Below are 20,155 nucleotides of genomic sequence, written 5' to 3'. Positions count from 1 at the left end.
TTGTGCTGTCTTAGTGGAGTCGTGTTTATAAAACTTCGTGATCAGACGATCAGTAAGTGTTTGTACAGTCTATTCTTAGCCGTAGAATGAACCCGTAGGATTAGTTTGGCTGGTTTTAGCGATCTACAGTGTGTTGTTTAAGTAACATTCCTTAACTAAATTCTCCACATAACTGTACTGTATTTGCCCAATTAGCTACATAACTGTTCTGTATGACTCATACAGTACAGTTATGCAGTTGATTAGTACTGTATGGACAATACGATACGTGGAATCGCTTTGATCCTCCCACGCAAAGTACAATATAATTTAAAAAAATACTAGTTTGTTTAGTTTTTTGTTGTAGCACAGCTAGTTACAATGTAAGTTGTGACTGTTCTATTAGAATATCATACATGACTGTTGTATTAGAGTATATCTCGAGTCAGCCAAGAGGCATGCAGCTAACTAGACCAATAAGGGGTGAGGTCATTGCTGTTAAGTAAACAGCTAGATTGATAAGAGGTGTGGTCTCCGTACTCTATCACTATTAGTCCACCTAGATATTTAATTGATGGGTGTGGTCACGAACCTATCACAAACGGGATCCCAGTCGCGAACTTGCACATATCTAATTTTATAGTAGCACCAGGATGAAGCACTTCTGAAATCCAGCTCTGAAATAATTCTGTGGCATCTATATATATATTGCTGAAAGAAAGTGCTGGTACAGAAATTTAATGCCTCGATATGGTTTCATTGGATGAAGAGGATAAGCAGCCTGATTGAAGATAAAAGAAAAGACAAGTAAGTGTTTTGTTACATGTAATGTTGTTTTATATATTATATGGACTAGTACTATTCCGTAAAGATGATTTTGGTCACGTAAAATGTCTCTAGGATGATTCTTAAAGGCGGAATTTTGGGCGGCTCACAAAATTTTCAGGGTGATCCCTACTTAAACGGTACTACTGTACCATTTTATAGTAAAAACTCTAACTCTAAGGTACTTAGTACTCATTAAGATAACATGATCCATTTATTGGCTCACATGATGCAGTTGTCATCAGTGATGTCATGAAGGCTGTGGAGTTTGATTTGTGAAATTTGAATGTCAGGAACATTTACATGGGTACATTGTGTTATACACTGATTATGGTATGGTACGTTATAAAACACATCACATAGATATGGCTAAGTATTTGTGAGTATTCAATTGTTAACACTACACCCTTACTATACTACACTAGGTACTACACCTGATAAGCTTCCTTGAGAGATGACAATCGTTCACCACTGGGACCACTGACCTTACCACCAGCTGACACTGATGGTTTGTTAGCCTTTGGGGCACCCATTCTACTCTATTGTGTGACTTTCTAAATGATAACCACCAAATTATGGTCTCACCAAGTCAGCCCCAAGTCCTGGCCGCAGTTTCTGTGGTTGTCTGGCTTCCCCTCTTTGCTTTGACCGAGATTTTTTGAATGATGAATTCTGTGGAGTTCAATTAAATTATTATGATTATCAATGACTATTTTGGGCTCACCTGCATTGCTAGTTGCATTAAATCCTCTGGAACAATTTGATTGGCTTGTTCCTAATGGATATAATCTGATTGGTGGAATACTCATATACATATATACCAGGTTTCTGACAAGGCTAGCAGCAAATTGTACATCTTTAGCAGTTAACAGCGTGTAAGCAGTACCCTTCTCTCCTGTGTACATGTGGTTACCATGACAATGACAGGAAGACCAGACATAGGACAAGCACTTTAGTAAGTAGATTAGTAGCTTGAGGGGTAATAAAACAAGGACTCTTTGTGTGCAAGTTGCCTTATCTTGAAGACCACGCCTTTTTTGTACAAAGAACATAGGTATAACTTCCTGTGCTCTTGAGGTATGGGGGTGCACCTCCCGAGGAAAGAGCCCACCCCTGTTTTGTGGAAGTGCTTGTCCCAAATTTGATTGACTACCTGCACGACCAGTACGGCCAATCCGATGTGTGTGGGTATCTATTGTCTTGGCAACATCGTAATTAATAACAGTCTTTATTAGGGGAATATCCAATCCTCGAGCTATAGCCTGGAGTAGTACACCAGCCACACCTCTCCAATACTAGTAACTCACCTGCTACATCTGTTGCTACTAAAATTGGAAACTTTTTTTGCTTGAATCCAACAATGATATCGTCACGACTACCTTGAGTCATGTCACCATGGAGAAGACCAACTATTACCATCCACTCAATTAATTGCTCTACCAATATTAGTCAACTAACCCGAGTGTCCCTGTATTTGTAGATTAGCTGCAATTTGTTCAGAGTCTACTTTACGAGTTACAAACATCAGCACTCCTCCAGCTGTCAGCACATCGTCATAGCAACACTAGTAATGTAATGTGGTCACCTACTAGAAATTAATTGGACCAAATTGTTGAGTAGCCACACCCATTTTGCACTCTGATCTGGCATTACCATGGCAACTTGCATTATGTCAGTGTTGGCCTGTGGGAATAGGGTGGGGTAGTAGTCATGGCAACAATAAATTTATATACCTCTCCTAGAGATCCAACTACAATACGAATAGGATCAGTTTGAATATCACGGCAAAGACGCTCCACCTTCTTACGAAAAGTGGCACTGAATAGTAGTGCTAAATATAACAATATGATAATATGTTACTATGAAAACACACTCACTCTGTCGATCTGGTCTCACATGATTAGCAATTGAATGAACTTGCGGTTCTGTAGACATGTATTGCAATAATTAAAAATGACAACTTTCTTGAATCACAAAATCATCACCGTGGCAACCATAACACTATTATTGGCCACTGGTCTGACAGTGATTGTTCACCACAAACTACATACCCTAATAGACAAATTCCATAATAAGGCTTTATAGCATATAGTTGCCCCTAGTAACCTGAATTTCCCATTATTTTTAGGTGATAACGTCTTAAAGTAACTTATTCAAATTTTGAACGGTTAGCACATATATATGTCATAAGATATATATGACATTTTGAAATTTGTGGTTTTCCCATACATATCTATGCAATAGGGCTACAGTTGCCCCTTCTGGGCAATCACAAAAATGAAGTATTTCAACATATGCAAAAACCAAAAATTCTAAAGTACATATATCTCAATTTTACATAATTCGTAGGTGTGAATGTCAACAATAATCTCTCCAAGTTATAAATGGATAGTGTATATAGGTTATAAGATACAACATTCTTTGAATCCCACGATTTGTGTGATTACTGAGAAGGGGCAACTGTTGCCCCTCATTGACAATGTATGGGAAAATTGCAACTTCAAAAATGTCATATCTCATGACTTATATATGTTATCCTTTTAAAACTTGGAGAGGTAACTTAAGACACTGACACCAACAAATAATGTAAAATTTAGGTTGCTAGGGGCAACGGTAGATTTTTATTATTATGAAATTTGTCCATTATTGCACTGATTACTAATTTACCATACCCAAATACTACTAAGAGATCATATTAAGACTTCAGTAACACATAATATACTGAGGAGAGTATCCTACCAAGTTATTATTATTTAAGATGTAATGACAATGTGTTGTGGTTTGTGACGTACAAGCAGCTATAAAAGTAACATTTTGCCGCACTCACAACACTCAGAAAAGGCCTGGCAAGAAATGCCTATGCAGTTGTCTAAACCCATGATGGTATGATTGTAGTTTAGTGAGAAATGCTGAGAGCTTGAGTTAGTTTGGTTGCTAACAACATTGTTAAGCACTTTCAATCGATATTATTATGTTCAATTAATGACATCAATAATTATAAAAGAGAAATGCTACATCATAACCTCTTCTACAGAGGCATATGAGAGTAGGATACTCTCCTCTAGTACGGACTCACTCACTCACTCTCTCTCACACACACACACACGCAACTACAAAGCAATTGGGTAAAAGAGTTTGAATTTTGTGTAAAGATAGAGAGATAGTTTGATAATGGTGCAGTCACTGCTCTTAAAACTGATTAGGAAACATTTAGAATTATTACTGAACCAATCAGATTCAACTTGGAATTTATGACGTCTAAAAGTTCACCTGAATCAAATTTTAGGTGTAATTTGAAGAATTTCTAACTCATTTAGCTGTAAGTGTTTGAAACAAACAATTTAGTCATTGAAAAGTTGCTTTGGAAAAGTCATCGGTGTTATCTGTGTAAGGTTAAAAACTCTTAAGGCATTATAAAATTGTACAAACAGCTCTCACATGCTGGAGTCTAAACATGAGAAAAATAGGATTTTGCTTTTTGTAGGCATTGAACCCTCACACCTCATATAACACCTGTTACTTACCACTGTACTAACTGTTGCCTACTATTAGGAACATGTGTTTATGAAATACTTGACTGCTCTATTAGGGTATGTGACTGTTCTATTAGAGTATTTTCAGCCACAAGAGTAATTGTGACTATCTTATTTGGAGGAGGGCTTTAGCCCTCTAGCCCCCCCTCCCTTCTGCTATCTATATTTCATCCACAGATTCAAACACCAACCCTGTATGATTAAGAGAAAAAAAGAGCTGGTGTGTCATTCTTCCCCTTCCTTGTACCCTCTCAGGTCTCTAGTGCTCCAATTTATTGGCGTTGTGAAAAAATAATATATAAATGAAATTAAAAAAACATGGTGGTTATTGACACCAACCATCAGTGTCAATAAGTGCTACCACAAGTTATTGAAACTGACCCTTTAATTTATTAAGGCTTGAAAGTGCTGAAGGTGACACCTGGTCCTATAACCTGTTTAAAGTTGTTACATAAAGTATGTTTGATAGGGTGGAGAAAGGAGAAAAAATCCATGACTGGACCTGGGCAGCCTCGAACCTGCAGCCATCCAATGAATGCTCGAATGCTTACAGGAAGGAATCCAAGTATCATCGGATTCCTACTAAAATGATTCTTCAAGAAGCTGGCTTGTCTTGAAGTGGTGCAAGGTTGCACATCCCCCACACAATTAATGTACCAATAGGAAACCACTTCAAGGCTAAAGCTGTCTCTTAGCAACACCCCTGGGCATCCTGACCACATGTATCATGGTAACACTGTGGACACCTCTCTATAATAGACATGTTGGAAGTGACTGTATTGAACTTAAAATTAGGATAATCCTTGAAGACAGGCTCCAGTGCACCTACCGAAGCCCATATCAAACATCCGGTCAGCTTCATCCATTACCAGAAAGGTGACCCTGGTTAGAGACAATGCTTTACTCTTCACCAAGTCTATCAGCCGTCCCTATTGGCTTGATGATATAGTAACATGTTGCTATAGTAATGTACCGGAGTAGCCACGACAATCTCAGCCCCTTGTTTAAGGTCTTGTGTTTGTTCCCACTTGCTTGACCCTCCATAAGCTGCACATACCTGCCACCAAATACACATGTGACCACAACTATCAAATGAATACGCTTACATACCCTTAGGCCATATACTTTACTAAACTTGCGGGCCTCATGATAAATTTGTTGACACAGCTCTCTTGTAGGGGCACACACTAGCCCCACAGGACCGTCACCTTCTTTGAGCTCCGTCTGTATGATGAAATATGATGAAATATGATGAAATATCACCCTTGACTGATCAATTAGTATCGGGTCAATAGTGTTTAAAAGAACATCCAAACAATTAAAACACTTATCATTGCATGAGACTCAAGGGTAGTAGAGAAGAAGGGTGTAACCCTGTGATCTAAACCCCTTGCCACTGAAGAATATTGCTGATTATTATGCTTAGTTACTTGCAATTCTAGTGTTTAAGATTGAGACCCCCTAATACAACAGTCAAGCTAATGTAATAGTATTCTGATAAACTGTTAAAATTCACTCTCAGATTCAAGATCTGATTTCCTGCATGGGGGAGCATGCCCCCAGACCCCCTAAATTGATATGCGCTAAGGTATGTCATCCCCTGGATGGGCCCTGCTAGTTTGGCGGCGCCCGACTCAAGGGTCTGGTAAACATAGCATACTCAAGTTGTGCAGCCAGTCAGAAAAACGACTGTCCAATCAGAATGAAGAATCTTTTTAACTCTTCAATTTGTTTATGTCATTAGGTCAGTATAAATGTATTCATACTGAGATGAAGTGGCTTCTTCAAAGGCTAACCGTTATATTGAAAGGCTTTCTTTAAAAACATATTAAAGTAATATTGATTGGCTCTAAAACACAAGTCACATTTATGCTGTTCACCAGCCCCATACTATATGCGAAGGGTTGGGCGCCTAGGGTCATGCTGCACCCCACTCCCCTAGGGTCATGCTGCACCCCACTCCTCTAGGGTCATCCTGCACCCCACTCCTCTAGGGTCCTGCTGCATCCCACTCCCCTAGGGTCATGCTGCACCCCACTCCCCTAGGGTCCTGCTGCACCCCACTCCCCTAGGGTCATGCTGCACCCCACTCCCCTAGGATCATGCTGCACCCCACTCCCCTAGGGTCATGCTGCACCCCACTCTCCTAGGGTCATCCTGCACCCCACTCCTCTAGGGTCCTGCTGCATCCCACTCCCCTAGGGTCATGCTGCACCCCACTCCCCTAGGGTCCTGCTGCACCCCACTCCCCTAGGGTCATGCTGCACCCCACTCCCCTAGGGTCATGCTGCACCCCACTCCCCTAGGGTCATGCTGCACCCCACTCCCCTAGGGTCATGCTGCACCCCACTCCCCTAGGGTCATGCTGCACCCCACTCCCCTAGGGTCATGCTGCACCCCACTCCCCTAGGGTCCTGCTGCACCCCACTCCCCTAGGGTCATGCTGCACCCCACTCCCCTAGGGTCATGCTGCACCCCACTCCCCTAGGGTCCTGCTGCACCCCACTCCCCTAGGGTCATGCTGCACCCCACTCCCCTAGGGTCATGCTGCACCCCACTCCCCTAGGGTCATGCTGCACCCCACTCCCCTAGGGTCATGCTGCACCCCACTCCCCTAGGGTCATGCTGCACCCCACTCCCCTAGGGTCATGCTGCACCCCACTCCCCTAGGGTCATGCTGCACCCCACTCCCCTAGGGTCATGCTGCACCCCACTCCCCTAGGGTCATGCTGCACCCCACTCCCCTAGGGTCATGCTGCACCCCACTCCCCTAGGGTCATGCTGCACCCCACTCCCCTAGGGTCATGCTGCACCCCACTCCCCTAGGGTCATGCTGCACCCCACTCCCCTAGGGTCATGCTGCACCCCACTCTCCTAGGGTCATCCTGCACCCCACTCCTCTAGGGTCCTGCTGCATCCCACTCCCCTAGGGTCATGCTGCACCCCACTCCCCTAGGGTCATGCTGCACCCCACTCCCCTAGGGTCATGCTGCACCCCACTCCCCTAGGGTCATGCTGCACCCCACTCCCCTACGGTCATGCTGCACCCCACTCCTCTAGGGTCCTGCTGCATCCCACTCCCCTAGGGTCATGCTGCATCCCACTCCCCTAGGATCATGCTGCACCCCACTCCCCTAGGGTCCTGCTGCACCCCACTCCCCTAGGGTCATGCTGCACCCCACTCCCCTAGGGTCCTGCTGCACCCCACTCCCCTAGGGTCCTGCTGCACCCCACCCCACTCCTCTAGGGTCATGCTGCACCCCACTCCTCTAGGGTCATGCTGCACCCCACTCCCCTAGGGTCCTGCTGCACCCCACCCCACTCCTCTAGGGTCATCCTGCACCCCACTCCTCTAGGGTCATCCTGCATCCCACTCCCCTAGGATCATGTTGCACCCCACTCCCCTAGGGTCCTGCTGCACCCCACCCCACTCCTCTAGGGTCATGCTGCATCCCACTCCCCTAGGATCATGCTGCACCCCACTCCCCTAGGGTCCTGCTGCACCCCACCCCACTCCTCTAGGGTCATCCTGCACCCCACTCCTCTAGGGTCATCCTGCATCCCACTCCTCTAGGATCATGCTGCACCCCACTCCCCTAGGGTCCTGCTGCACCCCACCCCACTCCCCTAGGGTCCTGCTGCACCCCACCCCACTCCTCTAGGGTCATCCTGCACCCCACTCCTCTAGGGTCATCCTGCACCCCACTCCTCTAGGGTCATCCTGCATCCCACTCCCCTAGGATCATGCTGCACCCCACTCCCCTAGGGTCATGCTGCATCCCACTCCTCTAGGATCATGCTGCACCCCACTCCCCTAGGGTCATCCTGCATCCCACTCCCCTAGGATCATGCTGCACCCCACTCCCCTAGGATCATGCTGCACCCCACTCCCCTAGGGTCCTGCTGCACCCCACCCCACTCCTCTAGGGTCATCCTGCACCCCACTCCTCTAGGGTCATCCTGCATCCCACTCCCCTAGGATCATGCTGCACCCCACTCCCCTAGGGTCATGCTGCACCCCACTCCCCTAGGGTCATGCTGCACCCCACTCCCCTAGGGTCATGCTGCACCCCACTCCCCTAGGGTCATGCTGCACCCCACTCCCCTAGGGTCATGCTGCACCCCACTCCCCTAGGGTCCTGCTGCACCCCAATCCCCTAGGGTCATGCTGCACCCCACTCCCCTAGGGTCATGCTGCACCCCACTCCCCTAGGGTCATGCTGCACCCCACTCCCCTAGGGTCATGCTGCACCCCACTCCCCTAGGGTCCTGCTGCACCCCACTCCCTTAGGGTCCTGCTGCACCCCACCCCACTCCTCTAGGGTCATGCTGCACCCCACTCCTCTAGGGTCATGCTGCACCCCACTCCCCTAGGGTCCTGCTGCACCCCACCCCACTCCTCTAGGGTCATCCTGCACCCCACTCCTCTAGGGTCATCCTGCACCCCACTCCTCTAGGGTCATCCTGCATCCCACTCCCCTAGGATCATGTTGCACCCCACTCCCCTAGGGTCCTGCTGCACCCCACCCCACTCCTCTAGGGTCATGCTGCATCCCACTCCCCTAGGATCATGCTGCACCCCACTCCCCTAGGGTCCTGCTGCACCCCACCCCACTCCTCTAGGGTCATCCTGCACCCCACTCCTCTAGGGTCATCCTGCATCCCACTCCTCTAGGATCATGCTGCACCCCACTCCCCTAGGGTCCTGCTGCACCCCACCCCACTCCCCTAGGGTCCTGCTGCACCCCACCCCACTCCTCTAGGGTCATCCTGCACCCCACTCCTCTAGGGTCATCCTGCACCCCACTCCTCTAGGGTCATCCTGCATCCCACTCCCCTAGGATCATGCTGCACCCCACTCCCCTAGGGTCATGCTGCATCCCACTCCTCTAGGATCATGCTGCACCCCACTCCCCTAGGGTCATGCTGCATCCCACTCCTCTAGGATCATGCTGCACCCCACTCCCCTAGGGTCCTGCTGCACCCCACCCCACTCCTCTAGGGTCATCCTGCACCCCACTCCTCTAGGGTCATCCTGCATCCCACTCCTCTAGGATCATGCTGCACCCCACTCCCCTAGGGTCCTGCTGCACCCCACCCCACTCCCCTAGGGTCCTGCTGCACCCCACCCCACTCCTCTAGGGTCATCCTGCACCCCACTCCTCTAGGGTCATCCTGCACCCCACTCCTCTAGGGTCATCCTGCATCCCACTCCCCTAGGATCATGCTGCACCCCACTCCCCTAGGGTCATGCTGCATCCCACTCCTCTAGGATCATGCTGCACCCCACTCCCCTAGGGTCATCCTGCATCCCACTCCCCTAGGATCATGCTGCACCCCACTCCCCTAGGATCATGCTGCACCCCACTCCCCTAGGGTCCTGCTGCACCCCACCCCACTCCTCTAGGGTCATCCTGCACCCCACTCCTCTAGGGTCATCCTGCATCCCACTCCCCTAGGATCATGCTGCACCCCACTCCCCTAGGGTCATGCTGCACCCCACTCCCCTAGGGTCATGCTGCACCCCACTCCCCTAGGGTCATGCTGCACCCCACTCCCCTAGGGTCATGCTGCACCCCACTCCCCTAGGGTCATGCTGCACCCCACTCCCCTAGGGTCCTGCTGCACCCCAATCCCCTAGGGTCATGCTGCACCCCACTCCCCTAGGGTCATGCTGCACCCCACTCCCCTAGGGTCATGCTGCACCCCACTCCCCTAGGGTCATGCTGCACCCCACTCCCCTAGGGTCCTGCTGCACCCCACTCCCTTAGGGTCCTGCTGCACCCCACCCCACTCCTCTAGGGTCATGCTGCACCCCACTCCTCTAGGGTCATGCTGCACCCCACTCCCCTAGGGTCCTGCTGCACCCCACCCCACTCCTCTAGGGTCATCCTGCACCCCACTCCTCTAGGGTCATCCTGCACCCCACTCCTCTAGGGTCATCCTGCATCCCACTCCCCTAGGATCATGTTGCACCCCACTCCCCTAGGGTCCTGCTGCACCCCACCCCACTCCTCTAGGGTCATGCTGCATCCCACTCCCCTAGGATCATGCTGCACCCCACTCCCCTAGGGTCCTGCTGCACCCCACCCCACTCCTCTAGGGTCATCCTGCACCCCACTCCTCTAGGGTCATCCTGCATCCCACTCCTCTAGGATCATGCTGCACCCCACTCCCCTAGGGTCCTGCTGCACCCCACCCCACTCCCCTAGGGTCCTGCTGCACCCCACCCCACTCCTCTAGGGTCATCCTGCACCCCACTCCTCTAGGGTCATCCTGCACCCCACTCCTCTAGGGTCATCCTGCATCCCACTCCCCTAGGATCATGCTGCACCCCACTCCCCTAGGGTCATGCTGCATCCCACTCCTCTAGGATCATGCTGCACCCCACTCCCCTAGGGTCATGCTGCATCCCACTCCTCTAGGATCATGCTGCACCCCACTCCCCTAGGGTCATCCTGCATCCCACTCCCCTAGGATCATGCTGCACCCCACTCCCCTAGGATCATGCTGCACCCCACTCCCCTAGGGTCCTGCTGCACCCCACCCCACTCCTCTAGGGTCATCCTGCACCCCACTCCTCTAGGGTCATCCTGCATCCCACTCCCCTAGGATCATGCTGCACCCCACTCCCCTAGGGTCCTGCTGCACCCCACCCCACTCCCCTAGGGTCCTGCTGCACCCCACCCCACTCCTCTAGGGTCATCCTGCATCCTACTCCTCTAGGGTCATCCTGCACCCCACTCCTCTAGGATCATGCTGCACCCCACTCCCCTAGGGTCATGCTGCATCCCACTCCTCTAGGATCATGCTGCACCCCACTCCCCTAGGGTCATGCTGCATCCCACTCCTCTAGGATCATGCTGCACCCCACTCCCCTAGGGTCATGCTGCACCCCACTCCCCTAGGGTCATGCTGCATCCCACCCCACTCCTCTAGGATCATGCTGCACCCCACTCCCCTAGGGTCATGCTGCATCCTACTCCTCTAGGGTCATCCTGCACCCCACTCCTCTAGGATCATGCTGCACCCCACTCCCCTAGGGTCATGCTGCATCCCACTCCTCTAGGATCATGCTGCACCCCACTCCCCTAGGGTCATGCTGCACCCCACTCCCCTAGGGTCATGCTGCATCCCACTCCTCTAGGATCATGCTGCACCCCACTCCCCTAGGATCATGCTGCACCCCACTCCCCTAGGGTCATGCTGCACCCCACTCCCCTAGGGTCCAGCTGCACCCCACTCCTCTAGGGTCATCCTGCACCCCACTCCTCTAGGGTCCTGCTGTAGCCCACTCCCCTAGGGTCATGCTGCATCCCACTCCTCTAGGGTCCTGCTGCACCCCATTCCCCTAGGGTCATGTTGCACCCCACTCCCCTTCTGCTGCACCCCACTCTCCTAGGGTCCTGCCTGCACCCCACTCCCCTAAGGTGCTGCTGTACCCCACTTCCCCAAAGTGTTTCCTCTGCCTCTGCTGAGACCAACAGAGTTAACAGTTCACTATTAGTTATGAAGTATACAATTCACTATGTCTTGCAAATATTTCTGTCAGTGGATACTATTAAATGTTCACAACATACACACATCACCTGGTCCATGATGTGCACTAATAAGGGCCACAGATAAGCAACAGTTTTACCCGATCCAGTCTTGGCTATACCAATTACATCTCGACCACTGAGTGCTGCAGGAATTGCCTATCATGATTATTAATATCACATCACTATAGCAACAAACACAACACCAACTTGACTCTGTATTCCAGTGGGTGTGGTGAACTCTGATTTTCTAATAGCACCCATCAACAACTTGTCAAATCCAAAATGAGCAAATGACACACATGGCCTTGGGGGTTGATATCCAGACACCTACATCACTGGATCTCATGGTGTCACATGATGCCAACTAGTTACCGTTAGTCCCAGTTTCCTCTTGAGCTCCTTCACCTGCTCTGTTGCCATGGCAGCAATTTCTGAATGCTCATGGTAAAAGTTACGATGAAACTTTGGATAGTCTATCTGTGATCACGGGACATGTAATAGTATTGCCAGGCCTCAGCAATTGTTACTACAAACCCCAGCTGGTATGAGAGGGTCTAAATCAGTGATACATGGGTACCTCGGACCATGTAGTATGGACACCTGGGAACCAGTGTAATATGGACACCTGGGGACCAGTGTACAGTGGAACCTCGATTATCCGAACACCGATTAACCGAACTCTCGATTATCCAAACACCGATTAACCGAACTCTTGATTATCCAAACACCAAATCAACTGCTCAATTAGGGTATTTTGTCAAAAAGTGTATGCTTTATTAGAGTAGTTGAGCAAAGCTCTGTATATAAATGTATGGATGTTCGATCTTACGTACTTTTGATTATCCGAACACCCCCCCCCCCCAATTAGTTTGGATAATTGAGGTTCCATTGTAATATGGTCGCCTTGGGACCAGTGTAAAATGGACACCTGGGGACCAACCAATATTGTCCTGATTTTCCAGGTCGGTTTATGTACTAAGAGAAGATATTTTGGGACCTAAACTAAGTGTCTGGATTATATAGGTGTCCTCAAGTGTCCAAATTAATAGGTTCAGTGTAGCTGGGACTTGTATTGAAGCTAATAAATAAATCCACAATGATACTGTAGTTACTGGTGCAAAGCAGAACAGAGCAGAGAGAGATAGTATAACATTACCTCAGAGTGGTCTATTGGTGGGAGAGGATTTATCACCTGATGACATCATATTACATAATATTATGAAAGATCACATGATCAACACACCTTAGCCCTATCAGGAATGATGGGATAACCATCAGAGTCATATTCCAGTTCTTCTTCATCTCCTTGTTCTATGATGATTGATTGTTGCACAGCCTTAAAGAATGTCTCCTGTTTAACTGTTACCATGACAATACCACTAGCTGCAGATCATATGACATCACCTGATCATCCTCCTCCTCAATATCATCCCTAATTGCCTTCTGCTTTGCACTTGATGAAGAGGCTGAAGTGCCACTTTGCTTCTGTTGTTGCACCTCATTCTGTGAAGCAGTATGTGATGAGTGAGGACTTGTAGTAACACGTGTTAACCTTAACTAGTGTGTTAATGTGTAAGGACTTGTAGTAACACATGTTAACCTTAACTAGTGTGTTAATGTGTGAGGACTTGTAGTAACACGTGTTAACCTTTACTAGTGTGTTAATGTGTGAGGACTTGTAGTAACACGTGTTAACCTTAACTAGTGTGTTAATGTGTGAGGACTTGTAGTAACACATGTTAACCTTAACTAGTGTGTTAATGTGTGAGAACTTGTAGTAACACGTGTTAACCTTAACTAGTGTGTTAATGTGTGAGGACTTGTAGTAACACATGTTAACCTTAACTAGTGTGTTAATGTGTGAGGACTTGTAGTAACACGTGTTAACCTTAACTAGTGTGTTAATGTGTGAGGACTTGTAGTAACACATGTTAACCTTAACTAGTGTGTTAATGTGTGAGGACTTGTAGTAACACATGTTAACCTTAACTAGTGTGTTAATGTGTGAGGACTTGTAGTAACACGTGTTAACCTTAACTAGTGTGTTAATGTGTGAGGACTTGTAGTAACACGTGTTAACCTTAACTAGTGTGTTAATGTGTGAGGACTTGTAGTAACACATGTTAACCTTAACTAGTGTGTTAATGTGTGAGGACTTGTAGTAACACATGTTAACCTTAACTAGTGTGTTAATGTGTGAGGACTTGTAGTAACACGTGTTAACCTTTACTAGTGTGTTAATGTGTGAGGACTTGTAGTAACACGTGTTAACCTTAACTAGTGTGTTAATGTGTGAGGACTTGTAGTAACACATGTTAACCTTAACTAGTGTGTTAATGTGTGAGGACTTGTAGTAACACATGTTAACCTTTACTAGTGTGTTAATGTGTGAGGACTTGGGGAGTGATGGAAAAACTGAGAAGACAAGAAGGATGAGCTCTACATACACAGCAGGATAATGTTCACCACAAACTCCAGGTGGAGAACTAATGATTGTGAACTGAAGTAAGCAAGGGGAGTGGTGGAATTGAGGCAAGAGAATGATATTAATTATGTTGGAGCAATTACACAAGACATGGGGAAATGAGGTGAACGCTAGTGAGTAGCTCCTTCAGGCACATAAATAAATCAATAAGTTACGTACAAGCCACAATTAATGTATTGAAATTACTACTTGAAAATGCAAACTTGGCCAATGAGACCCTTGAAGTGGAGCTTGCGCTAGCCTGAGTTCAGCATGATTTCCTTGACTGCTAACCCTTTTACCGTTCAGTGTTTTCAGGGGATCTGGTGTGATCATAATCAACTAGTTCTAAAGTAGATCCACTGCCAGATGATGAAAGCAAATTTTAAGGAATGGGTGGAACAGTTTGAGATGTTTGCGGACAGACCCACAGGCATGACTACAACACGATTACTCTACTCCTTCTATCAAAACTTTTCACTATAGCAACGAGTTGCCAATTGCTGTTTTGCAAGGCCTATCTAAAGGAAACTGCCCCTATAGAGGAGTGTGGAAAATCAGTACTGGCATATCAGTTTGTGGCTGGCCTGATCCCAGCCTTATGGCTGAAGGTGGTTGACATTGAGGGAAGGTTTGACCAACTATTAACAAAAGCTATTGGCAAAAAGCTTGCTTTAAAGAGGCAAAACTAAGAGATTTGGCCCCAGCCTGAGACAACACCACACGAGAAAGTAGCACCACACCCTGAAAAGGTGGGGAATAAGAGTTCCACTGTAGGTGGTTGAAAGAGTATGCCATTGGGAAGACCAAACTGTCCAGACCTGTTAACAGATTGTTTTGTTTGTGAGGGAAGTAGACACATTGCACATAACTGGGGAGGAGTACCCGCATGGTAAGGCAAAAAGGCAACGACTGGTATGACTATTAGTGTGGAGGATGGAAATACAATGCCAACATTGTTAGACATCCTGTTTCATATTGTGTCCATTGACCTTCTCTTGAAGGTGATGCTGGCAGTGAAGGACAAAGAACAGAGAATTGAAGCAGGTGCTTATACAGACTATGGAATTACCAGTGTGGAACTATGGAGGTAGAGAAGCTAACATCATTGGTGACTGTTCCTTATGGGGATAGCTGTACTTAGAATACATGACAAAAGCTATGGGGTTATGAACTAGTATCCCTGGGTGTTGTATGGGGTTATGAACTAACATCCCTGGGTGTTGTATGGGGTTATGAACTAACATCCCTGGGTGTTGTATGGGGTTATGAACTAACATCCCTGGGTGTTGTATGGGGTTATGAACTAGCATCTCTGGGTGTTGTATGGGGTTATGAACTAACATCCCTGGGTGTTGTATGGGGTTATGAACTAGTATCCCTGGGTGTTGTATGGGGTTATGAACTAACATCCCTGGGTGTTGTATGGGGTTATGAACTAACATCCCTGGGTGTTGTATGGGGTTATGAGCTAACATCCCTGGGTGTTGTATGGGGTTATGAACTAACATCCCTGGGTATTGTATGGGGTTATGAACTAACATCCCTGGGTGTTGTATGGGGTTATGAGCTAACATCCCTGGGTGTTGTATGGGGTTATGAACTAGTATCCCTGGGTGTTGTATGGGGTTATGAACTAACATCCCTGGGTGTTGTATGGGGTTATGAACTAACATCCCTGGGTGTTGTATGGGGTTATGAGCTAACATCCCTGGGTGTTGTATGGGGTTATGAACTAACATCCCTGGGTATTGTATGGGGTTATGAACTAACATCCCTGGGTGTTGTATGGGGTTATGAACTAACATCCCTGGGTGTTGTATGGGGTTATGAACTAGCATCTCTGGGTGTTGTATGGGGTTATGAACTAACATCCCTGGGTGTTGTATGGGGTTATGAACTAACATCCCTGGGTGTTGTATGGGGTTATGAACTAGTATCCCTGGGTGTTGTATGGGGTTATGAACTAACATCCCTGGGTGTTGTATGGGGTTATGAGCTAACATCCCTGGGTGTTGTATGGGGTTATGAACTAACATCCCTGGGTATTGTATGGGGTTATGAACTAACATCCCTGGGTGTTGTATGGGGTTATGAACTAACATCCCTGGGTGTTGTATGGGGTTATGAACTAGCATCTCTGGGTGTTGTATGGGGTTATGAACTAACATCCCTGGGTGTTGTATGGGGTTATGGAACTAGCATCCCTGGGTGTTGTATGGGAATCAAACACTACTTACCTGTGATGTCTGAGGCCCTAAAGTCTCTGCTCAATCTATCTGGTAAACTTATATGATGCTGGACCTTTGCACCCACAGGTCAAGTTAATCAAGCAGTGGATGCTCTACCTTGTCACCTAGTGCCCACAGATATATCAGTAGAGAGTGTGATCACAGCTTTAACACAGCTGTCCGTCATGCACAAAAACTGTCAAGTCAGCCAGGTTAGTGGATGGGGGAGGAGGAACAGATGACCATTGGCTCATTTCTTAACCAACAACAAACTGAATGGAAGGAAGTTAAGCATTATCTCTTGAACAGGGAACTCCCTGTGGATGACAAGAAGCTCATGAGGTTATCTTGAGGAAAGCAGAATTTGGGATGGTTGATGGGACATTGTACCATGTGGAACACTGTGGATTGCTTTACCTCTGAAAGACAGAAGGGCTGGAATGTTTGGAGGATACCTTGGTAGTGCCAAGATGTGGTCTGGTCTGTGGTGTCACAACAAACAGGCCATCAAATTCTTGCTCCTGACACCAATACCCGGCAAGGATTGGGATATGCAACTCCCATATGTTTTGTTAGCACAAAGAGCAACCTCACAGAAGTCAACTGGAGAGACACCATTTTACTTGCGTTACGGTAGAGATTCAACGTTACCATTAATATGCTGAATCCACAGGAAGGGTAGACTTGTGTACATTTAGAAATCTGGATAGGAAATGGTTGAACATGTTGATTGGGTCCATTGAGTGATTTAGGTTAATAATTGGAAGCGCATTCCATAAACGAGGGATCCTGTTGACGTAGGAGTGTCTAATGAAGTTATTTGGTGAAAGTGTGTCTTAATGAAGAACTATATGTCCACAATTTCACACTGATACATGCATAAGAGATTGAGCTCAGTTGAGCTCTGTCAATTGTTTAGTATATATTTGGTAGCATGACGTTGGACTTATTCAAGATTGTTGATGTCAACAATGAAATGTGGCTGCCAGTATGTTAAATAGAGGTGACTAGGGACATGTATAGATGTGACTAGGGACATGTATAGATGTGACTAGGGACATGTATAGACGTGACTAGGGACATGTATAGACGTGACTAGGGACATGTATAGATGTGACTAGGGACATGTATAGATGTGACTAGGGACATGTATAGATGTGACTAGGGACATGTATAGATGTGACTAGGGACATGTATAGATGTGACTAGGGACATGTATAGATGTGACTAGGGACATGTATAGTTTGTTTTGATTTCTGTCGGGTCAGAATACTTATGAACTTGATGGTTTTGAGATAATAGAAGAAGAGCTGAGGAAGATGATGCAACAGAAATTGAACATGTATATGAACACACCTCACTGAAGTCAACGGATTAGGGACAAGATTGCCATGCGGACATGACCTCATCCTACACTGTTAATTATTGTAAGAGGTGTTTGATGACAATAGATAAATTCTTTACTACATTGACTGTAAGTAGAAGATGTGTAGTAGTACCCCACCAGCTACAGATCATGACAGATCATCGCACTAGTATTATGGTTGGACATTTTTCAGCAATAAGACTATTCATGATACTCTCTAAGCGAAGGTATTGGGAAGAGATGGGTGTCACATAGTACCATTTATGGGTGTCCTGGAGGCACTTACTACCAAACCTGATGTTAGACGTGTTGTGGGCAAGAAAACACTATCACCCAAAATGTAATGGTCTTGTTGAAAGATTCAATAATATTGGACCTTAAGTACAATAAACAATGGAAAGTTTTACTGGTAGAAGTAGTACAATAATATAATGCTCACTTCAATTTGAGCCATAAAGGAATCCAGAGGATCTTCCTCACTATCATTATCAGGAGAGGGCACTTCAGTGTATGAGGAGTTAAACATTTCAGAAATCTTCTTCCTTCTCATCTCATCATCACTATCACTGTTACCGTCATCTTCCAACCTGTGCATTGATGTCATTGTGTGTGACATCACAATACATGTAATATATTAACCATGGCTATGAGGTGTATTGCACTTTTCCCAACTCCAAAGTCAGAGGAAGTTTACTGTTGACAAATCCCGAGGTGAAGTGAGGGGTTTATCAACAGTAAACTTCCCCTGACATTGGAGCCGAAGTGATTATAAGTGCAACACACCTCGTAGCCATTATAGTGTGTGCATGTGTGAGTATTTAGGGACGGATGATCCATTAAATATTACCTATATAAAAACAACCAAGCTGTGACAAAAGGGTGTGGCCCCCAAAAAGCCAAGGTGAAAAAAGATGTGAATTCCAAGGTGGTGGCCAAGAAATGGCTGTGATGGTAGGTTAATGGCAAAAAATTTAATTCAGGTGGATTAATAATGACAATTCAGGTGAATTTGTGTTGCCTTCACCAAGGATTTAGCACCAAATTCACCTGAATTGTTGTTATTAAAATTTTTGCCATTAACCAACCATCACAGCCATTTCTTGGCTGCCACCTTGGAATTCACAACTTCACCCTGGCTTTTTGGGGGCCGCACCCTTTTTTCACAGCTTGGCTGTTTTGGTATAGACATCACATCACTTCTTGTATTTGTATACTTCAAAGCCAGCCTGTGGCCAGCTTTGGAGCTTACTCTTTACTGCAGAAAGGAGGAAGAGATCAAGAACAGAATTTTGTTTATATATAATGAAGCATTTTAAAAACTTTATTATTACATCTACAGGTTGGCTGGCTTGTGGCAGCAATCCCTACAACTATAAGGTAACTTGTTTGTAGCTGAACTCTCTTACAGAGTGACTTCCAATGTAATTAGACTCTCTATAGGGTGATTTGTTGGAGTTGAACTCTAGTTACAAGATGGCTTGTTTATAACTTGACTCTCTACAGGGTGACTGAACTCTCTATACGGGTGATTTGTTTGTAGCTGAATTCTCTACAGGGTGATTTGTAAGTAGCTGAACTCTCTACAGGGTGACTTGTTTGTAGCTGAACTCTCTACAGGGTGATCTGTATGTAGCTGAACTGCCTACAAGGTAAATCTAAACTCTCTACAGGGTGACTTGTTTGTAGCTGAATTCTCTTACAGGGTGACCTGTTTGTAGGTGAACTCTTCAGGTGACTTATTTCTGGCTGATCTGGTGGCTTGTTTGTAGCTGAACTCTCTACAGGGTGACTTGTTTGCAGCTGAACTCACTACTGTCTACTGGGTGACTTGTTTTTAGCTGAATTCTTTACAGGTGACCTGAACTCTACAGGTGACTAACAAATCACCCTGTGGAGTATTCAGCTACAAAAAGCCACCCTGTACAGCTACAAATAAATCACCCTGCGGAAAGCTCAGCTACAAAAAAAACCCCACCATATTGAGAGATCAGCTAGAAAGAAGTCACTCTGTGGTGAGTTCAGTCACAAACGAGTCACCCAGTAGACAATTCAGCTAAAAAAGTCACCCAGTAGAGAGTTCAGCTACAAACAAGTCACCCTGTAGAGAGATCTGCCATAAAGATATGACCAACTATTTGATTGAACTTCTGTCACGCCCACAGGGTAAACCCCTTAAAGAAATGAGCTGAAAATTGCTATGTAGATGGAATAACCAT

The 20,155-nt window shown here is 46.5% G+C and overlaps 1 protein-coding gene and 1 long non-coding RNA gene across 2 annotated transcripts in view; one reads left to right on the top strand and one right to left on the bottom strand.

Annotated features, from left to right (window-relative positions):
- Positions 1 to 20,155, bottom strand: part of LOC136248642 (ATP-dependent RNA helicase DDX42-like) — a 30,086-nt gene that overhangs the window by 3,137 nt on the left and 6,794 nt on the right. The window contains exons 2-21 of the mRNA XM_066040407.1: positions 18,379 to 18,526; positions 13,283 to 13,381; positions 13,122 to 13,229; positions 13,035 to 13,070; positions 12,251 to 12,355; positions 12,086 to 12,205; positions 11,927 to 12,034; positions 5,448 to 5,561; positions 5,311 to 5,394; positions 5,167 to 5,266; positions 2,682 to 2,729; positions 2,538 to 2,635; positions 2,394 to 2,487; positions 2,263 to 2,343; positions 2,112 to 2,213; positions 1,958 to 2,059; positions 1,626 to 1,699; positions 1,529 to 1,579; positions 1,390 to 1,476; positions 1,239 to 1,343 (exon numbers count right to left, since the gene is read on the bottom strand). Of these exons, the coding sequence (XP_065896479.1) occupies positions 1,239 to 1,343; positions 1,390 to 1,476; positions 1,529 to 1,579; positions 1,626 to 1,699; positions 1,958 to 2,059; positions 2,112 to 2,213; positions 2,263 to 2,343; positions 2,394 to 2,487; positions 2,538 to 2,635; positions 2,682 to 2,729; positions 5,167 to 5,266; positions 5,311 to 5,394; positions 5,448 to 5,561; positions 11,927 to 12,034; positions 12,086 to 12,205; positions 12,251 to 12,355; positions 13,035 to 13,070; positions 13,122 to 13,229; positions 13,283 to 13,381; positions 18,379 to 18,526 (1,864 nt within the window). The remainder of the gene's footprint in view (positions 1 to 1,238; positions 1,344 to 1,389; positions 1,477 to 1,528; positions 1,580 to 1,625; positions 1,700 to 1,957; positions 2,060 to 2,111; positions 2,214 to 2,262; positions 2,344 to 2,393; positions 2,488 to 2,537; positions 2,636 to 2,681; positions 2,730 to 5,166; positions 5,267 to 5,310; positions 5,395 to 5,447; positions 5,562 to 11,926; positions 12,035 to 12,085; positions 12,206 to 12,250; positions 12,356 to 13,034; positions 13,071 to 13,121; positions 13,230 to 13,282; positions 13,382 to 18,378; positions 18,527 to 20,155) is intronic.
- On the top strand, positions 14,168 to 17,511 carry LOC136251773 (uncharacterized). The gene is made up of 3 exons (XR_010699194.1): positions 14,168 to 14,383; positions 15,347 to 15,432; positions 16,661 to 17,511. It is a non-coding gene; the product is annotated as an uncharacterized lncRNA (long non-coding RNA).

Source organism: Dysidea avara, chromosome 3, assembly GCF_963678975.1.
Source record: "Dysidea avara chromosome 3, odDysAvar1.4, whole genome shotgun sequence".
Lineage (NCBI taxonomy): Eukaryota > Metazoa > Porifera > Demospongiae > Dictyoceratida > Dysideidae > Dysidea > Dysidea avara.
Note: the sequence above shows the minus strand (reverse complement) of the source record. Positions and strands in the feature narration are given on the sequence as shown.